This window comes from Coprinopsis cinerea (assembly GCF_000182895.1).
Source record: "Coprinopsis cinerea okayama7#130 chromosome 10 map unlocalized cont3.10, whole genome shotgun sequence".
Taxonomy (NCBI): Eukaryota; Fungi; Basidiomycota; class Agaricomycetes; order Agaricales; family Psathyrellaceae; genus Coprinopsis; species Coprinopsis cinerea.
In genome coordinates, this window is record NW_003307535.1 from 1,262,796 (window position 1) to 1,279,465 (window position 16,670).

A 16,670-nucleotide genomic window follows, 5' to 3' on the forward strand; every position below is an offset into this window, starting at 1 on the left:
GAGTAAAAAACAATGGACCAATCCGGAATTGAACCGGACACCCCCCGCATGCTAAGCGGATGTGATAACCAACTACACCATTGGCCCGTTGCGTTCACATTTCGCAGGGATTACCCAGAGTCCTGTCCGATTTGTATCAGTGTCCACCAATACGGTGCATCCTTTCCGGCGAGTTCAAAGGCAACAGTGCGTCGATCTTTCCCGAGAAAAAAGAGTCTGTGGATACGATCCCGAGATGGCAACAGGAGGTTGCTGTCCGTCCATTCTCGAGGGCACGCATTCTAGTCTTCATCCGCAGTTCCGCTCGTGGTCAACAGTCCAAACGAGTCAGGCTCGTCAGAGATCGATTGGTACATACTTGCGCTCTATTCGACTGCTCGAAAACTCGTTTTCGTCCGCCGCCGTTGATCTCAAAGTGGTGACCATTGTCGAAGGGAGAGGTATTCTTGAGAGTGGAGCGGGAAGGACCAGGGCTGTGAGGCACAGTTGTTCGAGTTGTGACGATGTGAAATGGAACCTTGATGTATGGGCGGTATGGGCGCTAATATTACTCAGCTCGCTCTCTCAAATGCAATAGAAACGTTGGAATTGGCAAACAATAACATTTGTACGGGCCAATGGTGTAGTTGGTTATCACATCCGCTTAGCATGCGGGGGGTGTCCGGTTCAATTCCGGATTGGTCCACTCTTTTTTCCATCTCGTTCTTATTTTTCTTCTCGTGCAAGTCGTGAAAACCACCGTGAAATTGAAATTGAATGATAAGACCGAAACCAATCCTAACTCCTCGCGCAGCGCCTACTGGGACTGTTTAACCCAGCCCTTGCTCAATAATGAAATATAATTGACCCAGGTGGTCATCGCTACTTATCGGCGTTGGCAATCAAACAAAAAATTCTGCTCTTCCTAAAGCTCGACTCTCTCGCGTCAATAACAGGGGGTAGGCATATACGGAATTGAACTGGACGTCAGGTTGTGTGTCGTGGTCTCAGCAGTTGTGTGAATAGGACGGTAAGCAAGGAGGGTGAGCGAATACAGACGGATTTGAACCAGTACGGGGGTATGGGCGTTAATATTACTCAGCTCGCTCTCTGGGGATTCGATAGAAACGTTGGCATTAGCAAACACATACGCTTGTACGGGCCAATGGTGTAGTTGGTTATCACATCCGCTTAGCATGCGGGGGGTGTCCGGTTCAATTCCGGATTGGTCCACTCTTTTTTCTATCTCGTTCTTATTTTCTTCTCGTGCAAGTCGTGAAAGCCACCGTGAAATTGAAATTGAATGTTAAGACCGAAACCAATCCTAACTCCTCGCGCAGCACCTGCTGGGCCCGTCTAACCCAATCCTTGCTCAATAACGAAATGTAATCGACCAGGTGGTCATCGCTTGTGTGTTAGCCCTCGGGGACCCTACTAAACACACATTCGTCAGTCTGACTACGGGAGACTACTACTTATCGGCGTTGGCAATCAAACAAAAAGTTCTACTCTTCCTGAAGTTCGACTCTCTCTCGCGTCAATAACAGGGGTAGGCATAAACGGAATTGAACCGGACGTCAGGTTGTGTCGTGGTCGAGGGTGAGCAAATCAAATACATACGGAATTGAACCAGACATCCAGGTTATCTGACTCGAGGCTACTACTTAATGTTGTTATTCATTGAGTTCGTTTTCTGAGGAAAGAGTTTGTACGGTTTAAATTTTATTCCATCCTTCATCCCATCGCTCAGCATTACATACCTTTATCAAGGCAAAAGTAGATTGAAGTCGGGAAAAAGAATGGACCAATCCGGAATTGAACCGGACACCCCCCGCATGCTAAGCGGATGTGATAACCAACTACACCATTGGCCCGTGTGATGTTGTGCTCAACTGCCACTGTTAGCATTCCGCGCTTCTATGCCATGTCTGTCCTTTTGAGTCTTGGTGATTGCGAGTTGGAGAAATAGCGTGTCTCGGAGTTCATTATATGGGGTGTGTCTATAGGTACAGTCCAAAAGGAGAGATACAAGAAAGTTGAGTCGTGAATCGTGTCGTTAAGAAGAATGAGAGACGTTCAGCCTCCGGCTTTACCCAACAGCGCGTACCCGCTTCCTTGGGGTCCGTAAAGCTAAAGGAAACGCATGCATAGGATTAGAATGGCCTTTATCTCATACGGGGTATATGTACCTTGTTGTAGCACCTCGTGCAGAAGGGCTTTTCGTCGTGATCTCTAAGTCTGCTCGAGTCGAGGGACGTGCGGCATTCGGTGCATCGGAGACAGAATTTGTGGTATGTCTTGCCTACTGCTTTGACCTATGGAAGACAGAGGTGTCAGTGAGGTAGGACAGTCGGGGAAGGTCAAGGGGCTGCACCTGCTCAGCAAAGTACACGTTCTTCGAGCAGACTGGACAGACGGGGGTCGAGCCTCCCCACTTTCTAGGTGTGCCTCCAGCGCCCGTCAGTTGGACACCAAGCCCACTGACGCCACCAGCACCGCCCAGGGCAGCACCGTACCTCGTACCCGTGGCTGTAGCTCTCAACGGGCTGATCCCTTGGCTTTCGAGCATGGTCAGGGCATCGATGGTTTGGGCGGGTCTGGATGTTGGAGAGGTAGAGCGGATTTCTATGCTTCTAGTTGATTTATGGCGTAATATGTTGGTGGAGTTGTTGGTGTGGGAGGCGTGGTCTAGAGCGAGGGGTACGGTGCGTGGGAGGCCGCCTAAGCCTGAGCGACCGGTATTGGTCGGGAAGGAAGAGGGTGGAGGAGAGGGGTTGGAGCGGGGAGGGGTGGCAGGAGCGTCCTCGGCAGGCTCAGTGGAATTCGTGGCTGTGGTAGCTTCGTCGGGATCTAGAGAGAGTTGCTGGGCAGCCAAGGCTAGTGACCCTGGGTTCAGCGGTGGGACTTCAACGACTTCCTCAGGGATAGCTTGGTCGCCCTCTTTGACCTTGGAATGCCCGTTGAGGTTGTCTCCCAAGTCACCGTTGCTCCCGGATCTACTTCCCGGTCTACTTCCGCCAAAGGATCGACCAAAAGTGGGGGAGGTCGGGCTAAGAGCTCGGGTAGGACTTAGCGCCCTTGTAGGTCTCAACAGACTACCAGTTGTGTTGATTGACACGGGCCTTGTTCGTTGGTATGCAAAGGGGGGTGAAGCGGGTGGCGAAGGAATGCCACTGCTGGTGTCGGATGTATTGGAGGAGCTACGGGGTCGTGGGGCGAATGGATGGTTCTGCTGTCTGAGATCTCTGGTTCCAAAGTTTTTGACATGACATGGTTTACTGTCGTCTCTTAGTTTAGAGAGCACCAACGTTGGGTGCATGAGGGCTTACCAGTATGGCTGTGGGTGATGACATCAGTCAGAGCTGTTAAAGGGAGGAAGGGTCGGGACTGCGCACCTCTTCGTTGTGCTCGACGAGACTGTACGAGTCTAATCGTCGTTTGCAGTTTGCGCATGTGAGACATGGCTAGTGGTTGGCTGTTATATGATGTGTGTTTCCTAGAAGAAAAAGGGCAGCGTACTTTGTGGTAAAACTAGCAGTAATCAGAATAGGGATTGACATCATTGGGAAGATTCTCACCTTTCGACCTGGTCCGACGACCTGTATAAACTGGTTAGACGCATTGACTTGGAGGAAGAGATTAATTTACCTGTTCAGCAGCATAAACTGATTTCTGGCAGCGAGGACACTTTGGAGTAGCGCCGAACATGAGTACTGACTGGTTACTAGGGGAGAGGCTTGAGCTAGGGGCTGTACCGTGCGGAGATAGATCAAGTCACGTGGTAGATAAGGAAGTCGGACCTTGAAAGTTTTGAGATTCACATTTGAAAATTTAATTAGATCTCTTTCTTTCTCCTTGAACCTTTCCATCGAATAGCACTCTCTTTCTTAGCCCCGCCCAACCCTTGACACTTCGCTACCAAAATGTCCGACGATGAGCAGCACCAACACGATTTCCAGCAGGTGCGCCACCCTCATCTACCTTGTCTCGCTCTCCCATCAATCTCATCGATAACCACCTAGGCGGGCGCTGGTGCTTCCCTCACCTACCCCATGCAATGCTCCGCCTTGCGCAAAAACGGACATGTAGTCATCAAGGGTAAGCTACACTTTGGATCCCATTCTTCGTCGCTTATCATATCTCGAAGGTCGTCCCTGCAAGATCGTTGACATGTCGACCTCCAAGACTGGCAAGCACGGTCACGCAAAGGTCCATCTCGTTGCCATCGATGTAAGTCTTATCTCCCCCTCTTCGTTCGCAAAATCTCATCTGGGATCTTTCTCTAGATCTTCACTGGCAAGAAGTTGGTACGTCCAACCAGATCCCCTTTTTCTCGGACCCATTAATCTTATCAATTTAACAGGAAGATATCTCTCCCTCCACCCACAACATGGATGTCCCCAACGTCTCTCGCACTGAATACCAGTTGGTCTGTATTTCTCTGATATCCATCCCTTCTCTTTCCACTTACCGTTTCCCAGGTCAACATCGATGACGGCTTCCTCAACTTGATGACCAACGACGGTACCCCCAAGGACGACGTCCGTGTTCCCGAGGGTGACATTGGAAAGGAAATTCAAGACGCCTTCGATGAGGGCAAGGACCTCCTCGTCACCATCGTCTCTGCCATGGGTGAAGAGCAGGCCATCTCCTGGAAGGAGGCCCCCAAGGGTTCTTAGATCCTTTGCGTCACGCTGGTTTCCCGGGCCGTTCCTTCCCAGGCATGGTCACACCTTTGTGCTTGTATCCGTAATGTTATCGATCTCTGGTTCCTTTTGCCTCTTCCTCCTTCCACCATGCCTCTCGCAGTCTTGAGGCATTTTTCTTGTCACGACGGGGTTCAATTTTCACGACTACGATGCTGATTGTCTAGCCTCGCCCACGCATACACATATCATTCCTATCCCTCGATCTGTGTTGTTTGTTGTACTCTCTTTAGGATTAAAATGAAAAGAAGATGTATCAATCACCTGGGGCTGTCACCAAGCGTGAATAAGGGTTTCTGTCTGACCTTCATACCTATGTGGAGCCATGTCTTTCATCCGCCAATCCGGGTGTGGCGATGATTACCATTAGTATTGTGTTACCCAACATACACGGGTGGGTGTACTACTTGTGCCCTTTTCTAGAACCCCCAAGCGTGATGACACCGCTCCCTCCCGCCACTCGATTCCTACTCCCATGACGAGGCAACGGAACTCTATAATCCTTCTTGTCATAATCCCATGTTGCAAAGAGTAGCGCGTCTGCCATGGCTGGTTTCGGTGCATCTGGGTCCGTTTCCTTGTCCTTCCCATTGGGCTTGGAGGATGAGGGTGTCGAGGGGTTGGCAGGGTCCGGGAGGGGTGCGACGTTCCACGGGGCAGGTACACCACGCCCATACACCAGCGGCTTCGATCCGCGATAGAGCATGGGAGGATGGGTAAGGCGTGTCGAGCGACTGAGGATCGCAGGCTACAGGCGCAATCTTAGTGCAGTCCCTGAAACACAAAGGGATACTCACATGAAGAACCAGTCTTGCGAGGTCAGGTATATGCGAACTGGGCTGGCTGGCCATCGGCGCCAACCGTTCTGGATATGCCACAGGCTTCATGCTGGTCATTGGGAATTTGGTCCTATCCTCCTTGCCATCCCGCGGTTTACCATCCGGTCCTAGATCCGATATGGCTACGGGACAGGAAGGCGACATGGTGGCTACTCTGGGAGGACAGGGCGCAACAGATGCGTTGAGCGTATCGGCAGGCGTCCAGCGCGATTGCTTTTGGAGTAGGTCTAGGAGGGCCATAGCGACGCGGTGGCGTTGTGTCGTAGCGGGTGGAGGATGAGGTGGAGGGGGGTGTGTAAGGATATAGTGGTATGCGCCAATAAAGGAAGGTTCCGTTTGAGGTGTGGCAAAGCGTGGTGGACGTGGGGGCGGCCGTGACGGCGGTGGACCGGGTAAATGTCGTTCTGGTATCCCTGCGAGAGTCGATTGGGCATACGGCACTTGAACGAGAATGTCGGAAGTAGTGTTGTTGGCGGCGATAGCTTGAGAAAGGGAGAGAGAGGCCTTTTCTGCCTTTTCGGCGGCAGCTGCGCCTGTTGGTTCGGGTGTTCCGGGTGCTGGAGTTGGCGGACGCAGTTCGGGTGGTTGGGAAGACATTCGAGGCGATGGGTGGTTTGATCCTGGAGGAGCAACGTCCGTCGAAGGAAAAGGAGGGAGAAAGTCTGGAATATGTTCCGGTGGATTCCAGTTTGCTGTGCGAGGTCGTTTGCGGGACGGTGAAGGTGATTTGGAGACGGGGGAAGGTGGCAGTTTTGGAGACGAGACGTGTCTCCGTTTCTGAAGCGAAGGAGAGACCGGTTGGCCGTCCACCTCCATAGCGTCTGGGAGTGTAGCTGGCTGTGTGGCGACCTCATCATCCGAGACAGAGTATTCTGAAGATTGTTCGTCGTCCTCGCTGTCCACATACCCTTCTTCGTCGAAACGCGCAAAATGGAGTGCAATCGCGTCGTCTCGATCTTGCCGCAGACCCTCGAACAAGTGTGCTGCACCCAAGATAAGCCTATTTCAAGACTAAAGACACCATATGATGAACGTACATCGATACTCGTTCAGCTCTTCAATTCGTTTTGCAGACTGAACAGCATAGCGATTCATCTCCTTTCCTTCAGTCGAGCCAAACTCGCTCAGTTCGTCCACAGACGTTCCGAGTTCATCTATTGCTTGTAAAGCGTCGTATATGGACAACTGATGTCGACCTGCATGTTGGGCGTAGCGTGCACAGGAAGAGGTGAGAAGTGTGAGGTAGCGGGAGAGCAGGTCCGTTAGGACGAGCGTTGCCTGTGAGGATGCGCGAGAAAATGCATGTGCGTGGAGTGTCCTGTGCGTTACGGATTCAAGGAGGCGGTGCGTATTGGCGTCCATTTCTGTGCTATTTGTGTTGTGGGCGTTGTGGACGACGATGAGCAGGGGTCCTTTGGACGACGAGGACGACGACGCAGGCGTCAGTGGTGGACGATGGCCCCGATGATGATGTTCTGAGCAAGCAAAACTTTCCCACGCACACAAGCATCCGCAAATAGAAAGGTCATCAGCGGAGCGCGTCACAGTGACCGTCTCCTACAACAGTATGTGTGGTCGTTTTTCGTTACGAGCTAATGTGCGTACAGATCTCTATACGGTCCAGACGATGCCCTAAATGGTCACCAGCGTCGTGAAGTCCAGCACCAACCCAGTTACAACCTCGATATCGACGAATGGGAAGACGAAGACGCGTTTGTGCCGCGCTACAATATTGCTCCTCGATCCAACGCGCCTGTCATTCGGCGTCGCGACCCTGGTCCTTCAGGAAGTGGAAGTAACAATGCATTGATTGTGCATACGATGAGATGGGGACTTGTCCCTCATTGGAGTAAAGTGGAGGACAAGACGTTGAGCACGACGAATGCGAGGAGCGAGAACTTGGTTGATGGAGGGGGGATGTGGGCCGCTATCAAGGGGAAGAAGAGGTGTGCTATTCCTTGCCAAGGGTCTGTATCTTCTTTTCTATTATGAAGCTTGGCTGAATTGTTGAATAATAGATACTATGAGTGGTTGACCAAAGGCAAGGATAAGCTCCCGCATTTTACGAAACGAAAGGATGGCGCCTTGTTGATGATGGCTGGGCTATACGATTGTGCGACCATCGAAGGTACCTCTGGTCGCGTTTCTGCTTATAACTGAGCTGAGTACAAGACTAGGGCGAACGATGTGGACGTTCACGATCGTGACCACCGACGCGAACAAGGAATTCTCATGGTTACACGAACGCCAACCCGTCTTCCTCATGGACCGTGAAGCCATCGGCAAATGGCTCGACACCAGGTCCCAGACATGGACAAAGGATCTCACAGAGATGGTCAGGCCATACAGTGGGTCGGTTACCCTGGAATGGTGAGTTGCATCGACTTTAAGCTGTCGGGCGCTTATATTAACGCGAGTTAGCTATCAAGTACCGAAAGAAGTAGGCAAGATTGGTACAGAGTCGCCTAGATTTATTGAGCCTGTGGCTACGAGGAAGGACGGCATCCAGGCGATGTTTGCCAAACAACGGCAATCCAAGGCAGGGGCGTCGACGAGCGGGAGTCAAGACCTCGAACCAGGATCGTCGACCTTGGGTTCAGGATCATCTGGGTCACCACAGAAGAAGAGAGGAAGAACCGATGTCCTTGTTGATGAAGATGAAGAGGAAAAGAAGCGTGATACCAAGAAGACTAAAACAAACACTGAAGGAGACGGCGCGAGTTCGTTCAGGTCCCCACCGACGTCACCAAAGAAGGAACCAAAGTCGCCAACCAAGAGTAAAGGATCGCCCAAGGTAAGCAATGTCCCGCCTCATTCACTGGCCACCGGCACTCACTTGGTCCCAGAAGCTCGCCAACGCAAGCTCAGGCTCAGCCAAAATCACATCCTTCTTTAATACCAAAACCAAAACTGGGTGATGATTGGTATTTTTGGATGTTTTGTACATATCTACCTATTGCACTGCTACACGAAGTGAACCTGGACTGCGATACATTCTACTGATACACCATGTGAATGAAATTTTTGTATATATGCGACTAAGCAAAACGATGGTCGTAATCATGAGATGGTGAGAGGAGGGAAGCTTAGGTAGAGAAGAGTCGCTTGGTGTAGCTGTTTAATTCGAATTGTCAGCTGAAGGTCGTGAAGATGAAGAAAGACATACGAGTTCAATCCGTGTACACCACCTTCAACCTGAGCACTCGCCGTCCTCAACTCAAACCTAACCTTGGATTGCCTGACCCCTTCCTGGAGCTCCGCGACGCTCCTCACACCAACATCCTGCAACGAATGCTGGACACCAACGTGGAGGTAGGGTAAGAACGCCTTGACGCTACCCTTATCCTGCACATCACCAGAAACACCCTGCGCCACCTTGATCGCTGAGCTCTCGGAGAAGTAGCGGGAGGTAGCAGCGTTCTCGACAGTGTTGTCTTTCTTGGTGGGGTACTTGCTGGACTGGCCGGGCTTGGATTGGATGGACGATTTGCCTTGCTCCATGGCCTCAAGCGAGCCCATGCCACGGTAGGCCTTGACACGCTTGCCTTCGTGGTAGAAGTACTCGCCGGGAGCTTCCTCTGTACCGGCGAGGAGGCCACCCATCATCACTGCACCTGCACCGAGAGCGAGGGCCTTGACAATGTGGCCGACGTTGCCGATTCCACCGTCAGCGATAACCGGGACGCCGAACTTGTTGGCGAACTCGGCAACCTTGTAGACGGCAGTGGCTTGAGGACGACCGACGGCCATGACTTCCTGGGTGATGCAGATGGATCCTGAACCCATGCCGACACGGAGACCGTCAGCACCGGCGACGATGAGGGCAGCGGCTTGTTCGCGGGTGACGACGTTTCCGGCAATGACTTCAAGGCGGGGGTAGGTCTCCTTGATCCAGTGGATCATCTCGATTTGGTAGATCGAGTTGCCCTGGGAGGAATCGAGGATCACGATGTCGAGACCCGCTTCGACGAGGAGGGCGAGGCGGTCTCGGTCAGAAGGACGGGTTCCGATGGCAGCTGCGGCGTAGAGTTGCTTGGATTCGGGGTTCTTGGAAGCGAGGGGGTAGGATTGGTTTTTGAGGAGATCGGAGCGGGCGAGGAGGGAGACGAGGCGGCCCTGGGTGTCGATGATGGGGAGTTTTCCCTTTTTGGAGTCCCGAAGGATGTCGTTGGCTTCGGAGAGGGTGACACCCTGGGGGGCGGTGACGAGGTCTGTGGTCATCACCTCGGAGAGGCTGGTAGCGGGGTCACGGAATTGGACATCGCGAGCAGTGACGATACCGACGAGTTTGCCACCGAGGACACCAGTGTCTGAGAAGAGGATGGTTTAGAATCTGAAGACAGGGAGATGGGGGATGGGGAGAGAAAGATCCGATATGTGTAAAAAGTTATCCGCATACCACACGTTATGCACGCGTTTACTCAGCAGAACGAAGGTTACAAAATGATTTTTTCTTCATGGAATGAAAGGAGAGAGTGGATTGATACACACCTGTGATAGGGATACCACAAAATCCAAGACGAGCCTTGATGTCGAGAACATCCTCGACCTTGTGAGTAGGCGAGAGAACGACAGGGTCGGTGATGAAGCCGTTCTCGTGACGCTTGACTGCCCGGACCATAGCCGCTTGGGCTTCCGGGGGCTGATTGTGGTGGATAACACCGATTCCACCGAGCAACTGCAGATTGAAAAGAATCGCTCATCAGCCCCAACGACGGAGAAAAAGACAGAAAAAAGGCCAAACGTACAGCCATCGCGACAGCCATGTTACCCTCGGTCACGGTGTCCATCGGACTACTCATGAAGGGTGTCTTGAGGACGACATTCCGAGTAATCTTGCTCTCAGTGACTACATCTGAGGCAGGGAAGTCGATTTTTCCAGGGAGGAGAAGGAAATCGTTGTAGGTGAGGCCTCCATGAACTGTGGAGTTCATGAGGTCTGAGACGGAGAGGCCATCGCGGTCATTGTAGGTCGCGAGGTGCTCGAGAGCAGTCTTTGGGTCGAGGAACTGGGTTTGCTGATTTCCGTCCGCAGGCATAACGGGGCAGTATTTGCCAAATCTTTATCTTAAATTTTGCCCCGACTATATACCTCCTTTGTTTGCAGAAAACAAACACATCATTCCCATTTTTATCTCTACTCCGTCCGACTCGGATCTACCCCTATTGATACATTGAAGCTAGTTACCTCTGCCAGTGATATATGAAGTCGAACGCTGGTTATTAGACGATCTCCCCGTCTGCTTAGATTCACCCCATGCCTCGAACGCTTCGTGGAACTCTCCAAAGTTGGCATTCCCCGTGATCGCAAAGATGACCCTGTCGAACGATTTCGAGAACCTTGCATTCTCCCCAATCAACAAACTCGCCCAATGCCTCGCCACCAGCCCAACCTCGTTTCTGAAGACACCTGTCCCAAATGTTCCGAGGACGATGTTACGGATGCCTCTTTTCTCGAACAGATAGAGGATCCGAGCCATGCGTTCCAGCATCGTTTTGTCGATCTGAACTTTCAAAGATGCGAGTTGGACTTTGGGGTTCTGCCCCTTTGGAATGGAAGGGATGAGCTCTTTGGCGTTGACAGCTGCACACGAGACGACTTCGATCCGGACGGGTGAAACGTACGACGCATCGTCGTTGAGGAAGACGATGACGTGAGGGGAGTAGATCATGCTGTGGGTGTAGAAGTGAAAGTCGGGGTCTCGTCGACTCTTGTCGGTGTGGGTTCTGTAGAACCTCTTGCCTTCCCTCGTGTCAAGAGAATGATAGAGGGTTGATACTCGGGCGATAGACTCTTCTTGTGCGTCTATTCCATTTCTGAACCCGCCACCAGGCTTGGTGGCGGAAGCAAAATTAAGCACGCCAATGCGAGGATAACTGGGGTAGGGTCGGTCGGGGGGAGTAGTGAATCGGAAAGAGTTGTGAAGGAGACGCGCGGCGTCGATGGTCGTGATGTTGAGCACGGAGACCTGCGCAGTTGTTCCGTCAGTGGACGGTCGCCCTCTGCCCCAGTCCTTCAGTTCGGAATCTGGAGAGAAGAACTGTGTGTTTTCTTTGCTGTCGCGAAGAGCGTCTCCCAAGTCGTTCACCGTGCCTTGGAAAGTGTACGCCCTCGAACTAACGGTTCTGCTGGCTTTTTCAGCGACGCGCTTCAACCTCTCTCGTTGACTATTCTTGCTGCTGCCATTCTGGATATCGAACCATGGGTCTCCCTCGTCTGCGGAGTGGTAAGACCTGTCACTTGATCCCGAACTGCCTGACATCAGGTAATAGCTTGCACTGAGGAAGGGGAATGCAAGCGCAACAGCTTTAAGGCCAGAAGGGACGCCAATGTCGAAGGACATAAGGTGAGTGTGTCTTGAGGAAAGGAGGCGCAGGGATGGAAGGGATGCAAGAGATTCTTGCATCCGCAGCTATCCACGCCCTCCAGGAAGGTCGCACGCGACTCGTGTTTTCTCAGCGCTTACTCTCATCGATAAGAGCTTCTGTTCAGCACGAGGGACGAGTTAAGGTTTAAACTGGTTCAAGATCGTGGTTCGTTATTTGAGGGTTGTTTCAATTCTGGGGTGGAGTTTCGCGATTCACCATTCGTGAAGTGGTTCTTCGACATGAGGTGGCTGATAACAGATATGAAAACGTGCCGTGTTCTTGTGACCGGGAGGTATGAACAGACAGTAGGAGAGTTGATGCCGCACGTACTAATCGACAACTGGTCTGTAGGGATGTACATTTGTATACCGTGGAGGGATGATAACTAGGGATGTACGGAAATCAAGAATATACTACGAGGTATCTGGGCAAGATTGCATCTTGAACGTAGACGCACAGTTGGCCCGTGTCGTGCGTAGTCCCAAACTTTCCGCGCTTCACGATTCGGATCTAGCAAGTGGGAACGAATCGAGTATGGTGTAATTAGCAGGGAGGCACAGCGAGGAGGGACGGGAGGCAGGGAGTCAAGGAAACGTACAAAGGAGTGACCATGTGTTCCATCTGAGGTTGCTGGGTTCATGAATTGTTCGATGGTCATTTCCACTTCTTTTTCGGAAATTACATCGGTCAGGAACATGGATCTAGCCGTCCTTTCTTTACCCTTGGCCGGGATCATGTTGTCCGCTCTGCATGTTTGAAAGGAGTGTTAGAAAAGGGAATTGAAGATGAAGGGAGAGTGCTGAGGAGGAAAATAACGGAACGGCGGGGAAGGGTCAGCGCTCACCTGTTGGAATTCCCAAACAGTTGTGCGCCGTTCGGAGTTTGAGGAACCACGCCGTTCATAAGGATATTGCAGAGTTTGCACTCGGCCTTGCTGCAAAGGTCGACCATGCCCGAGTCGCCGATCTGGCATTTTTGGGAGGTTCCCATCCAAAGCTTGTGTTCGTTGAGATGCTTGGCTCGGAAGCGCAATTGACCAAGGTGATCTCTACCCAAAGAGTAGACCCAGAATTAAAACGTGAGCTTTCGAATGAATGTACTCACTTGAATTGGGCAAATCGGTCATGGAGGTGTTGATTTGGCACGATGAAATAGATGTGGCGGATGGTAGGCCTTTCCTGGTCGCGGGTATCCCATTCCTTCTCGAACTGGTCGCTGACTGGACGTTTCGTTATAGCATTGTCGTATGTCTTGGATGGGGTCCAGACAACCGTGCTTACCTGTGTAGTAGCGTGCATGGCCGCGAGGAACCTCAATTATCGTTGGAGCTTTACCCAAGGCGAGCTCAATGCATCCAGTCATACACACAGGCCAAGTCTGGTTGCGTGACTGTTCCTTCCAGCACACAATGCAAGTGTTACATTTACCTTTTACCACTGGAACTTTGAGTCAGCACGCTGGATAGAAGGAAGAGGGGTAGAACATCTAACCGTCTTCAGATCTCACCGAAGCCGCTTTGTCGCGACAAGCAGTCCCACAATGAGGGTATGGTTTACGCGTGGCGGTCGAAACAGCCTTCGGTTTTATACCACATTGCTATCGTGGAAGTGTCGTTAGCGCATGGAAAGACGTAATCGGCAAAGATCAGTTCCACCTCGCACATTCCATGGGAACCGGCAGGGGGATTGAGTTTGGCGGAGCACCTGAATCCGCAGGTCGGGTACAAGGTGCCTGCAGATCCAGTGGCCCGAGGCTTTTCCTTACATACCTAAGGCACAATCTTTAGTGGGAGAGGGAAATACCAAAGGACGCGGATTGAAGGACGTACAGGACACCTCCTTTTTTGCTCTTCAAGTTTCGCAGCACATGTCAAGCCACAAGTCTCGTAGGATCGACCGTACTTGCTGTATCGAGGCTTCGATTTGCAGACCTGGAGCCATTGGTAGTGAGACCGAGGGGATACGAATAGGGCGACTATGCGTACCTGACATAACACCGGTTCATCTTTCTGCCATGGGTTCCTTTCGGATGTTGAAGTGGGAACTGTGCTTTGGGATACACGCGTATATGGTGTTGAGAAAGAACCCGAACCACCGCCGTTGAAAGGCGATACCCCATGGCTTTGGTTCTGTCCTCGACCATCACCTTCGTCGTTCTCGATGGGCGGAATGCCGCTGTGGTCTTCAACTGTCCTGGGCATCGGCGGGCTACGGAGAGGGCTCTGGTGGGATTGCATCTCTGCCACTGGGTGAGAGGGGATATAACGCTGCCAATCCTCCCCTTGACTGGGATGCCTCGCAACGGTCGCGTACGATGGAGGGGTCTCGTAATGCTGCAATCCGCCCCTTTCGACTGAAGGGCTGTTCTTATGAAGGTGTCCAGCCAATTCGACAACACTGGAATCGCTCTCTGATTCTTCGGAGAGCATCTCGATGTCCCCGTCGGTTCCTTCCTGCGGGCCAGGGGGAGGTGGTGACCCGCTCAGCGTCAGCGGATCGACAAGAACATCCACAAGATCGGCTGAGTGGTTCTTTGTTTCTCCTCTGCTTTCTCGAATCGACATCCTTGGACTGTGATCGCTTTCAGTTTCTCTCTGGTCATGTAGCAGATCGACTCACGCATCAGCTCGAGCAACATTTTGCTGGTTGGATGGTCCAAACGAGTTGTGCTCCACCATCGCTTGTTATGGCTGACGGCCAAGGAAGAGGTCTCGAGTGTGCCTTTCAAGATGCGAGGGACGTCCTTGCCTTCTTGTATACCTTCCATAGTAGACGCCCGTGACCTAAGCGTGGAAGGACCTTTCGGGAAGCTGCGGTGGCACTTGTCATCGTGACCTTCCCTGTGGACTAGGGATGCCTCGTGTTGAACCTTCTTGTGCTTCTTTACTGCGGACTGGCTGATAACTGGCTGGACTGTTCACCCACCCCCATGTTGATTGGGAACTGGTTCGTTCCCCAGCGCTTACGTGTTGATATACTGGGTATATATGTACGGGAGTCCTGGATCTATCCCTTCTTCGAGCTTGAGAGCTGTCTTGCATGTCCCTCACTTCTGTACCTGCGCACAGTTCCCAAGTCGCTATACTCCAGTTTAGCATCTGCATTATCTTTCCAACTCTGCAATGTCCAACCGCAGCACAGCGGTGTCGAGGCAGTACTCGACGACAGATCTCAGTTCTCTGGTGGCCAGCATGGACGCTTTGAGCGTTTATAGCCCAAGGTCTTCCACCACTTTGTTGGCAAGCCCACGCCAACCATTTCGCGCTGCTGGTGCTTTTGGCCAGAGCGTGGGCACAAGCCCTAATATCTGCATCGTACAGTCTCTCCCTCTCTTACCAGACGGAGTTTGCGTTTGATTGTTCTGTCCTCTGTCAGATCTGCAAGGAGCGACCTTCGTATCGCGGTGCTGTGACATGTGGACTTACGTGCCTGGAGAAGTTGGCTACTGGTGGCGGGGATCCTGCGATGTGCAATGTGAGTGTCTTTGATGTCCGATGCTATATCTAGACTATGTGTTGACTTCTCTTCCTTGAAAAGTTTTGTCATCGAAAGCCGAGGCTCCGTCCGTTACACCTTCAATGTGGCTCGAGGTGCATTGCCAATGCCAAGAAGGCATGTCTATACTGCCGTGCTCGTGCAAGGAATGGGAGGTTCTGGCATTTCTGCGGCATGGCGTGTAAGAAGCTTGCGATGAGGCGTGCTCCTCTTGTTATGAAGGTGCCCAAGGGTCACGAAACATACGAAATGGGTGAGTGGTGTCTCTTCTCTCCCAAAGTCGGAGCACTGATCTGGGCATTGTCAAGTGGAAAGAAACTTTGTTGATTCTTGGAAAGAGGGAAGTAGTACACCGCCAACAGTGACGGGTGTATACAAGGTTGTAATGAATGCTGGCCTTCAGCAGCCGTATGACGATTACAAGTAGGTACACTCGAACAGCCAAGGTCCATCGTCCATGACCTGATCACTGGCCGACGCCAAAGGAACCGGGTGGGGAATGAGAGATTCCTATACCATGGCACGACACGAACCTGCAAATTGGGGAAAGCCGGCTCGAACCAAACCCAACTGTGCAATAATGGTACATGTGGCATGTGCAACGTCGTGAAGACCTCGTTCAAAGTCAGCCTTGCCAAGCGCTCTGGAGCGTATGTGCTTACTGGTTGCATGGGCTATAAGTGAAGACACTGACCCATTCTATCCCCTCAGGTTTGGCGCGGGAATCTACACATCATCCGCCTCGAATAAGTATGCCTCTGGCGTTGTCTGGTTCACCAAAACGTTCACTGAATGTTGCTTTATAGAGCCTACAGCCACCCCAGCCCTGGCGGAGGTGTCGTGTTTGTCACAAAGGTCGTTGTTGGAAAGGCAAGAGCGGTGACTGCTTTCCAGGAAGTCAAGTCTTGCCCTCGTGGATACGATTCTGTAAGTCATCTTGCCAATCCGTTCTCCGGATCGTCACCTGAGCCTGACGGATGTTACTTGTAGGTCGTGTTTGATCGCCACAATGGCGCCCGGAATGAGACAGTCGTATACAGAGATGATGCTATTAGACCTGTCTTCATGATTACCTTCTCTTAAATATATTTCCTGGAGGCCGAGTGTGCATTGAAAAGATGATGATGCCGGACGACGAGGGGGGCCATCCATTTGGCCAGCAGCGGCGCGCCACTGGCTGGGGCGAAAGTCCCAAATCGGGCTGAACTTCGCCTTCAACCCTCTTCAACCATCACCCATACTTCCAACTGTGCAAGGGACGTCTTGACCTGTTTTCCTCGAAA

General features: G+C 52.0%; 8 protein-coding genes and 4 non-coding genes across 12 annotated transcripts; 5 read left to right on the forward strand and 7 right to left on the reverse strand.

Annotated features, from left to right (window-relative positions):
• Positions 1 to 13: 13 nt before the first annotated feature.
• On the reverse strand, positions 14 to 87 carry CC1G_20191. The gene has a single exon. It is a non-coding gene; the product is annotated as a tRNA-Ala (tRNA).
• A 524-nt stretch (positions 88 to 611) lies between these two features.
• Positions 612 to 685, forward strand: CC1G_20192. The gene has a single exon. It is a non-coding gene; the product is annotated as a tRNA-Ala (tRNA).
• Positions 686 to 1,138: 453 nt separating this feature from the next.
• On the forward strand, positions 1,139 to 1,212 carry CC1G_20193. Its single transcript has one exon. It is a non-coding gene; the product is annotated as a tRNA-Ala (tRNA).
• Positions 1,213 to 1,779: 567 nt separating this feature from the next.
• Positions 1,780 to 1,853, reverse strand: CC1G_20194. Its single transcript has one exon. It is a non-coding gene; the product is annotated as a tRNA-Ala (tRNA).
• Positions 1,854 to 2,055: 202 nt separating this feature from the next.
• On the reverse strand, positions 2,056 to 3,687 carry CC1G_09713 (hypothetical protein; the record flags this gene model as incomplete). The annotated part of the gene is made up of 8 exons (XM_001834161.1): positions 2,056 to 2,109; positions 2,169 to 2,294; positions 2,354 to 3,257; positions 3,309 to 3,316; positions 3,375 to 3,443; positions 3,499 to 3,510; positions 3,558 to 3,578; positions 3,628 to 3,687. The coding sequence occupies 8 exons, from the start codon at positions 3,685 to 3,687 to the stop codon at positions 2,056 to 2,058; spliced, it is 1,254 nt and encodes a 417-aa protein (XP_001834213.1).
• A 162-nt stretch (positions 3,688 to 3,849) lies between these two features.
• CC1G_09714 (eukaryotic translation initiation factor 5A-2) lies at positions 3,850 to 4,956 on the forward strand. The gene is made up of 6 exons (XM_001834162.2): positions 3,850 to 3,941; positions 4,002 to 4,077; positions 4,127 to 4,209; positions 4,266 to 4,286; positions 4,343 to 4,408; positions 4,461 to 4,956. Exons 1-6 carry the CDS (start codon positions 3,903 to 3,905, stop codon positions 4,656 to 4,658), a joined length of 483 nt encoding a protein of 160 aa, XP_001834214.1. The 5' UTR covers positions 3,850 to 3,902; the 3' UTR covers positions 4,659 to 4,956.
• A 132-nt stretch (positions 4,957 to 5,088) lies between these two features.
• Positions 5,089 to 6,886, reverse strand: CC1G_09715 (hypothetical protein; the record flags this gene model as incomplete). Its single annotated transcript, XM_001834163.2, has 3 exons — positions 5,089 to 5,433; positions 5,483 to 6,507; positions 6,562 to 6,886. 3 exons carry the CDS (start codon positions 6,884 to 6,886, stop codon positions 5,089 to 5,091), a joined length of 1,695 nt encoding a protein of 564 aa, XP_001834215.2.
• Positions 6,887 to 6,923: 37 nt separating this feature from the next.
• On the forward strand, positions 6,924 to 8,442 carry CC1G_09716 (DUF159 domain-containing protein; the record flags this gene model as incomplete). The annotated part of the gene is made up of 7 exons (XM_001834164.2): positions 6,924 to 6,965; positions 7,032 to 7,089; positions 7,149 to 7,491; positions 7,543 to 7,652; positions 7,702 to 7,894; positions 7,946 to 8,318; positions 8,371 to 8,442. 7 exons carry the CDS (start codon positions 6,924 to 6,926, stop codon positions 8,440 to 8,442), a joined length of 1,191 nt encoding a protein of 396 aa, XP_001834216.2.
• CC1G_09717 (IMP dehydrogenase) lies at positions 8,426 to 10,566 on the reverse strand. Its single transcript, XM_001834165.2, has 4 exons — positions 10,273 to 10,566; positions 10,016 to 10,202; positions 8,691 to 9,834; positions 8,426 to 8,638 (listed from the first exon to the last, which is right to left on the reverse strand). Exons 1-4 carry the CDS (start codon positions 10,561 to 10,563, stop codon positions 8,611 to 8,613), a joined length of 1,650 nt encoding a protein of 549 aa, XP_001834217.1. The 5' UTR covers positions 10,564 to 10,566; the 3' UTR covers positions 8,426 to 8,610.
• Positions 10,567 to 10,704: 138 nt separating this feature from the next.
• CC1G_09718 (hypothetical protein) lies at positions 10,705 to 11,878 on the reverse strand (the record flags this gene model as incomplete). Its single annotated transcript, XM_001834166.2, has 1 exon — positions 10,705 to 11,878. The coding sequence occupies exon 1, from the start codon at positions 11,866 to 11,868 to the stop codon at positions 10,705 to 10,707; it is 1,164 nt and encodes a 387-aa protein (XP_001834218.1). The 5' UTR covers positions 11,869 to 11,878.
• A 417-nt stretch (positions 11,879 to 12,295) lies between these two features.
• Positions 12,296 to 14,570, reverse strand: CC1G_09719 (hypothetical protein; the record flags this gene model as incomplete). The annotated part of the gene is made up of 10 exons (XM_001834167.2): positions 12,296 to 12,403; positions 12,492 to 12,639; positions 12,738 to 12,941; positions 12,998 to 13,112; positions 13,174 to 13,329; positions 13,384 to 13,489; positions 13,548 to 13,661; positions 13,722 to 13,823; positions 13,878 to 14,463; positions 14,512 to 14,570. The coding sequence occupies 10 exons, from the start codon at positions 14,568 to 14,570 to the stop codon at positions 12,296 to 12,298; spliced, it is 1,698 nt and encodes a 565-aa protein (XP_001834219.2).
• Positions 14,571 to 15,014: 444 nt separating this feature from the next.
• On the forward strand, positions 15,015 to 16,470 carry CC1G_09720 (hypothetical protein; the record flags this gene model as incomplete). Its single annotated transcript, XM_001834168.2, has 8 exons — positions 15,015 to 15,206; positions 15,268 to 15,366; positions 15,445 to 15,640; positions 15,696 to 15,810; positions 15,873 to 16,037; positions 16,099 to 16,137; positions 16,194 to 16,314; positions 16,378 to 16,470. The coding sequence occupies 8 exons, from the start codon at positions 15,015 to 15,017 to the stop codon at positions 16,468 to 16,470; spliced, it is 1,020 nt and encodes a 339-aa protein (XP_001834220.2).
• Positions 16,471 to 16,670: the final 200 nt, after the last annotated feature.